This window comes from Primulina tabacum, chromosome 7 (genome assembly GCF_025594145.1).
Source record: "Primulina tabacum isolate GXHZ01 chromosome 7, ASM2559414v2, whole genome shotgun sequence".
Taxonomy (NCBI): domain Eukaryota; kingdom Viridiplantae; phylum Streptophyta; class Magnoliopsida; order Lamiales; family Gesneriaceae; genus Primulina; species Primulina tabacum.
In genome coordinates, this window is record NC_134556.1 from 40,017,292 (window position 1) to 40,024,970 (window position 7,679).

At 34.7% G+C, this 7,679-nt stretch overlaps 2 protein-coding genes across 2 annotated transcripts; one reads left to right on the top strand and one right to left on the bottom strand.

Moving 5' to 3' along the window:
- The first annotated feature begins 97 nt into the window (after positions 1-97).
- Positions 98-1,832, top strand: LOC142552027 (metacaspase-9). The gene is made up of 2 exons (XM_075661601.1): positions 98-1,071; positions 1,154-1,832. Exons 1-2 carry the CDS (start codon positions 726-728, stop codon positions 1,768-1,770), a joined length of 963 nt encoding a protein of 320 aa, XP_075517716.1. The 5' UTR covers positions 98-725; the 3' UTR covers positions 1,771-1,832.
- A 284-nt stretch (positions 1,833-2,116) lies between these two features.
- On the bottom strand, positions 2,117-6,228 carry LOC142552032 (uncharacterized). The gene is made up of 3 exons (XM_075661613.1): positions 5,733-6,228; positions 3,873-3,997; positions 2,117-2,585 (listed from the first exon to the last, which is right to left on the bottom strand). Exons 1-3 carry the CDS (start codon positions 6,121-6,123, stop codon positions 2,382-2,384), a joined length of 720 nt encoding a protein of 239 aa, XP_075517728.1. The 5' UTR covers positions 6,124-6,228; the 3' UTR covers positions 2,117-2,381.
- Positions 6,229-7,679: the final 1,451 nt, after the last annotated feature.

Below are 7,679 nucleotides of genomic sequence, written 5' to 3' on the forward strand. Positions count from 1 at the left end.
GTCTTAACTTTTGTTAGGAATGAGTTATACTACCTCCATTTTGCTTTTCCCCCTACAATTTAATAACGGTCAGACGTTGAATATATCAATTTTTTTCCTTGTGGGAGATTTGATACATATCTTTATTTGACGAATTTACATGATACCTAAGGTATTTATGCCGTAAAGGAACTGAATTCGATATCACCGATTGATCCCAAGCTAATCCTTTTTATGTTCCTTGGACACTAAGGTAGTGTGATATGACTTAAAGAAGTTGGCATGTTTTTCATTGCTTCATTGTTCAACAGAATCATCCTATAATACCATATGCTTTCGTATATTAAATTGTTGGGGGATAACTTAGTGTAATTTAAAGAGGTACACAACGCTGTTTATCACAATGACAATCTTGTTTGTCAATAATACAATAAGCCTTTAACCAATTATATAAATTTTGAATACCGACTTACTGGAGGAGGAAACGTGAAAGTTCCAAAAAACTTATGTGTGATCGTTGGTACTCAAGCAAGAAGATTACTTGAAAGCAAGGACTGAAGAGACATCATTCAATATGCGCACCCAAAAGGAAACTGAATTGTGCAAGGAAAAATGTATGTTCTTCCTTGCAAGAAGAGTACACTCCTTTTTATATAAAATGTCAAGCTTGACAATTCAAAGCTTAAAAAACGCCCAAAAGGACTTTCACAACCACCAAACCAAGATTGCCACAAATCTGCTTGAACATGGTGGAAAAGGCTCAGAAAATGGCTCTTCTTGTGGGGTGTAACTATCCTAACACCCCACATGAGTTGCGTGGATGCCACAATGATGTTTTGGCCATGCACGAGGTACTCGTCGACCGTTTCGGGTTTGACCCAGTTAGGGTTGCTCTTTTAATCGATAAGCCTGGTAGCTCGATCATGCCCACAGGTGCCAACATCAAGAAAGCACTTGAAAAAATGATTGGCCAAGCTAAACCAGGCGATGTCTTGTTCTTCCACTTTTCCGGCCATGGAACACTAATCAAACCACACTTTTCATCCAAGAAAGAGGAAGCAATCGTCCCCTGTGATTTTAATCTTGTTACCAGTAAGTGAATCAGAATTGAACAAAATCAAGTGCTACATAATGAACCACCAATCCTGATCAAGAATTTTTGGTCCTTTTGCAGGTGCAGACTTCCGGGAGCTGGTCAACCATGTACCAGAACGAGCAACGTTCACTTTCCTCTCAGACTCCTGCCACAGTGGGGGACTCATTGACAAAGAAACCGAACAAATCGGCCCCTCTAGCATCCACAAGGAGGACAAATTTGGCTCATTCGAAGTTTCTGGCAACTCCCACAAGCCAAAAACGATCCCGGTCCAATCAATAATCGAACACCTAACATCTCTAACAAACATAAGCACCTCAGATATCGCCACACACTTGATGGAATTGTTTGGACCCGATGCTAGTCTCCCATTTCGTACACCTCCTCACGAGCACGATTCCATGGCTAAGCCATTGAAGCCAGACGAAGGGATTTTACTTAGCGGTTGTCAAGCGAATGAGACGTCTGCAGATGTGGAGATCACTGAAAATGGAAGAATGGGTTATGGCGCTTTTAGCCATGCTATACAAATGGTGCTGAAGGAGAATTTGAGCCCTTTAAGCAACAGGCAAATTGTATTGCTGGCAAGAAATACTCTGAGGATGCAGCATTTTAATAAGCAACATCCTTGCTTGTATTGCAATGATGAAAATGCAGATGCAATATTCTTGTCACAAGTTGATCATCAGCCGTAGTACAGTATTGTTAATCTTTGCTAATAATAATCAACAGTGAATGAAATTTTTAATCTTTATAAATATTTTTTTAATATTTACAAGATGCTGAGGTTTCGAACTTTTTTCTGTCTCAAGTGATTGTTGAGATCAATAGATATCATTATCTGATTTTGTTTAAAACACACTCTTCTTACTTGTAAGTTTTCTCTCATTTATATTTTTAATATCACACTTGTGGTGATATTGAAAAATAGTAATGAAGTTCAGATAATATTAATATTAAGATTTAAAAGAAACCATTGAGGGTGTTTTTTCATCTAATAATATAAAGAAAAAGATGAAATCCAATCGATAAAACATGGAGTGCAAACAATCTTCAGTAATTTTTATATAATAATAATGACGCAAACCCAAGTGTGTAAACATATATGTTTCTTTTCCAATTACAAGTTCCGAATCTGCAAATATATTAACAACCTTACCAAACAAAAAAATCTGTGTCGACAGACCACCATACCTTCTATACACATCAGATCATCGTCCGGTCTACCATGTTGGGTCGTTCTGAATTGTTCACAGAAGAAACGACTTCATATACACATTGGCTAACATAAAATGAGGGAAAAACATTATAGATCTTGCCAAACATTGAAATCAGAAGCAGAGCTATTATAATTTATAACATCATCCTGGCATCCCAAGAAGAATGTGGATTGCGTAGTGTCTATGTTCACCAAAGCATGTGCAGTGCCAGTAGGACTCGCGGCAACAGCAACTTCATTTGCATCAATGGTCACCTCCGAGTATCCTCCTGCGACCTCGTTGTTTTCCAGCTGCATGGTTTGAATAAATATCATGGAGTTACAAACTTGTGGGCAAGAAATAAGAGGAAAAATTGAACGCTAACATTTTTTTCAACTCAATTAATTTCTAGAGCAAGATAGGAAGAAATACGGCTTTTAACGTGCATATTCGGCGCAAGGCACAGTGTGCACCTCGTCGAAACAATACGGTGGCATATGTTCTAGAATCTAGATATATGCAGAAAATTTAATTGCATAACATGTAAAATGTGTTCTATAAACTACCGAACGACAATTAAAACAAATATTAATCAGTAGAGTATTAAATTCTATTGTATATCATATAAAGCGTTTGAGCACCAAATGCAGGCTCATGCTTTCAGAAAACTGTTCTGCCCAATGCCAGGGAGCATGCCTCTCAGTTTTTACTAACTGTAGGAAGCAATGCCTATCACAAATCCAAAACAAATTAAGTAGAAGAAATTTGAACTCTGATCTAGATATATCATAATTTACTTACAACCAACGATCTTGTAAGGCCCTCATCTTATTCACAACTTCCTTGTTGGGAATCATATAAATCTCTCCAAATTGAAGTATAAAAAAGATATTATTCTCTCTTTTTTTAAATATAAAAAGATTTTATGCTTGATTCTATTTATAATTATTAAAAATTCAAATAGCCCATGCTTACATCAACTGATCTATACCTAAATGTGGTGAGATAATATATTTTAAACAGAGAAGGGATCAAGATAAGCAGAGATCGTTTGTGCACATTGTGCTAATGCAAACTTATACTCCATTTGTACAAAGAACGTTTTAAGGCGACAGACATCAACTAACATTGGATCCATCACCAACAGTACTTTCTACACAAATACAATGACCCAAGAAATGACAATCGCCTGAAATAATGAGATAGTCTCCCCTTGCATAAATAAAAACTATTCCCTCCAAAAAAGCAGAAATGTTGATAAAAATAGAAAAAGTACCACATAAATCTTTCATACTTATACTCTGTGATACTCATGCAACCGATTAAACTTAGAAAACATAAATAACACCTTGTACAAGGAAAAAAATAGAATTCCTACCACTGCTTTCTTTATTCAACTATTCCCTCTCCTTAATTTTTGGGAGACACCTACGACAAGGTTCCTTTTGAATTATATTGCATCTCATTTGATGATCTTTTATCAGTCCACTTAATCACTGATTGAAGTTTATAAAGTATACGAAATTGCTATGGCTCTCTGTGAATCTTTTCAAAACATCGCTTGCGGGTTTTGCTAAAAGGAGAGAAAGGAAGCATACCCTGAAAACCGTCTTAGCTCCCCATATTACAATTGTCTCATTACAAGTATGGTGTCTATGGTTTCCCCTCATAGCTCCAGGTCGGATCTCACCTACATGAACCGAAACACAAGAAAGCGCTCCCCCTGCATACTAACACCCATTGTTATATAATTATTAAGATATACCACTTGAGGAAACGGCAGTATTACCAACACCCATAGGCATCAATTTTTCGATCCAGCGACAAACACACCAGCAAAAATTATAAATTTTAGCATGGACTCTATTAGACATTTTAATAAGAAAAGATCCCCCAGCAGATTGAGAAATACAATAAGAGAATGTCTTCGCTTACCATATACTCTATATAATATGATCCGATCCACACTCGCATTTATTTGAGTATTTTAAAGAAAATGTCATACAGGTGGGAAAAAAGGTATAATTCTTAACTTGTCTCTTGCCATTCACTTGAAACAATCTTCGACCAAAAAATCCGAAGGGCAAAAACCAGATGTTGAGAGGGACCAATCATATGTTGGCAATATAATTTGGAAAGGGTGATCTCGGAGAAACGACAAACCAAAGAATAAAATTATCTAAGACTTGAAACACGTATGAATACGCTTTCCTAAAAACTATATTTGTCCCCTCTCAATGTTACTCATGGAGTAAGACAAATAATTTTTAGGATATGACAGCCTTTGCAATATTTTCTACAAGTAACAACAGAAAATATTTTTTGGAACTTAGAAATGTGTATTGAGTTGGAATAACAGAGATTGCAAATAAATTGTGACGATTGTGTTTTAAAACTCACAATTCATACACTGTTTATAGGCCCAAGAAGTCATCTCCAAAAGCCACAATGGATGGATGCATCTCTTCTCAAAATTACATGCCAACGAACACATTATTTTGATTATTCAAAATTTCAAAAAAAAAAAACAGAAAATAAACAATTTAAAATTATTAAGAAAAAACCTGCAGACGGCACTTTAGTTTCCAATGGCCGTGTCCTTCTGAAATTACTAGATAATGCTTGAAACCACTTGGACTTCAACGGCCAAGTCTTTTCAATTTTGCAAATGCAATTTGAAACTCACGGCCATTCACTTTCAAAATTTATTTAACTACTTATATTGAAGAAATTCTAACATAATATTCTTAGTTTTGTTTCCAGTTGTAAATATCTTAGTTCTCGAAATAGAGAAAGTAACACAGTGTTTGGTTTATTTTTGACAAAATATTCTCTCCCAAAATAAAACCAATATTACCATCTCAATTTCATTATCATTCTTCAAATTATATATCTCCAAGCATAAATATTACTTTAAATTCAATTTCTCATTAATTTCCACAAACATTATACTATTATTAACATAATATTCAAAAATAATTCGAATGTAATGATTATTCACACAAACATCACTTCAAATATAATTTAATAATACTCATTGCACACAATCTTATATGAAATTTTTTCCTCAAAATTTGCATCTAAAAGTACGATTTTTCCGAACAGAATCATCCTCACAATATCATTTTTCCAAAATATTGACCACAAAAAATGTAAAAAACCAAAAATGGAACTGAACATGGTGCAAATGATTGACATACATCTACGAAAAATGTACAATATCTGCTCTTAAAGCCATGGCATGGAACAGAGTGGCACAACCAGGACCAAATTTAATGTGTAGTTTTTAGGAATAAACTCTCATTAGTATTCCTAGTAGCCGCACCTTCATAGCATTTTCGTCTTATTCAGTTGGCCCAATGAAAAGTGACTTGGGAAAACAAACCGAGGTGCGTCAAAAAATGTAGCTTTTAAAGACAAAGAGGGAAAAGAAAACACATAGGTGAGCTGGAGAAAACCTGGAACAGCAGCGTCTAATGCAAGCGAAAGAGGGTTAATCAACCATCCACGCTTATCCTTCATAACAATAGAAGAAAAGGAAGAGAACTTCACAATATTGGCACCAGAATCCTTAAAATAACCCCCATTTTTCTCATTCACAATCACCCCATTTCCCGCATACGAAGATTGGCGTAAAGAACTGGCAGAATGGTGCTGGATTCTAAGAGAAACCCATGTGAGGAGAAGGAAAATGGAGAGGAGAAAAGGGAACGCATGGGGTTTCTTCAGGAAGAATTTGAGTGAGGTCAAAAGGGTCGTAGCTGTTTGTGGGGTCTGGGATTGGAATTGGGGGATGGGCTCAGATATTGGGAGTTGATTTGAATAAGATGTCCTCCTGGGATTCGCCATTTCTTCATCAAATCCAAGATATCTTTTTGCCGTGGATCTCTATTTTTGCATGATTCTCACAACACTGGGTACAGTTGATCTGGTTCTTTTATTTGGTTGATATGAAATAAAGCAAAACTTGTGGGGCGAAGTCAAATATTCTTTTGTTATTATAATAATATTGGATAAACATTAGATTTTAAAATTTTAAAAATATTTTCTTGTGGGATTTATTTAGTTCCCTTCCTAAACATAATACATGTGTGCTCCTGGTTTTTTAAATCTGGTGTGCTGTCGTTGTGCCACCAAACTTAAATTTCTACTCTCTAAATAAAATTAATGTACATGGTGAGTAGGGTCCAATCCACATGGAATGGAGGATGATTTCTTTCGAGCAAAATACAATTAAAAGGGGGATTTTTGTATATGAATTAAATAAATATTAAAACTAAAATTAGAAAACAATAAAAAATAATAAATCTAAACGAGAATTAAATTACAAGTCTGATTCAAGGGAATTTTCACTATTCAATTGTGTCATTGTTCATCGGCTAATATATTATTTATTCATGCAGTTACAAGTAATTAACCTTAGAATTATAGAGATAGCCGCTAAACTCCTTGTGTTTTCCTAAATTAATTGACCGAACTCAGCATCCCGTCAAAACTTATCAATAATTAACTGGACACGATAGCGTTCCATATTAATTAAAAATAGCATTTTCGTTTTATGAAAATAGTTAATCCTAAATCTAACAACCGAGATAGCTGCAATTGATAGATCGAGTTTCGTTGATTTATTTAGATTAAATATGCTATGATAGCATAACACACCTAATGCATAACACACCTAATCTATCGCTACTCATGTACCAATCGTTCATGACAATTACGGATCACTGAATTCATGAATAGCAGTAGAAAATTATATATCGAATTAAATTGTCAGATTAATCAACATACAACTTTCATATAAATAAATCATAAATCAACAAATACTTGAACAAAGCACGAATATTAAATTAAAGTGCAAAAAGCCTCACAGTGATAAATCGAAATAGTAAAAATATCCCTTGAATCAAAAATAAAACTTAGCCTAAAGTTGTTGAGAGAGCTGGAGAGAAAATCCTTGTGCTTCAAGTGAGATATGATGGTTGGAAGATAGTGAATTGTTTGTAAAAAAAAAAAATCTGCCGCCTCCCTCTCTATGCGTAGATGGTGTAGGAAATCAAAAAAATAAAAAATTAATGGGCCCAAAAAAATAAAAGACTAGTAGCCTAAAATAAAACTTAATCCTAAAAATTAAAAAATACTTAGAAAATATCCTCCAATAATATAGAGTTTTTATAAAAAAAACTTTATCTTGTATTTCTGCCTTGATATAAAAATTCTTTATCTCACTAGGCAGCCAAGGAATCGTCACAAGGCGTGATCACACCTTATGCAAAAACATCTTCTGAATTTTTCTGCTCCACGTCTTCCACTAAGATCATATCGACAGCTTTAATTGTGATATAAAATCAACTTTTTAGCCCAAATTCATCGCAAAGAGCAGAAAACTTCATCCTACAATAAAA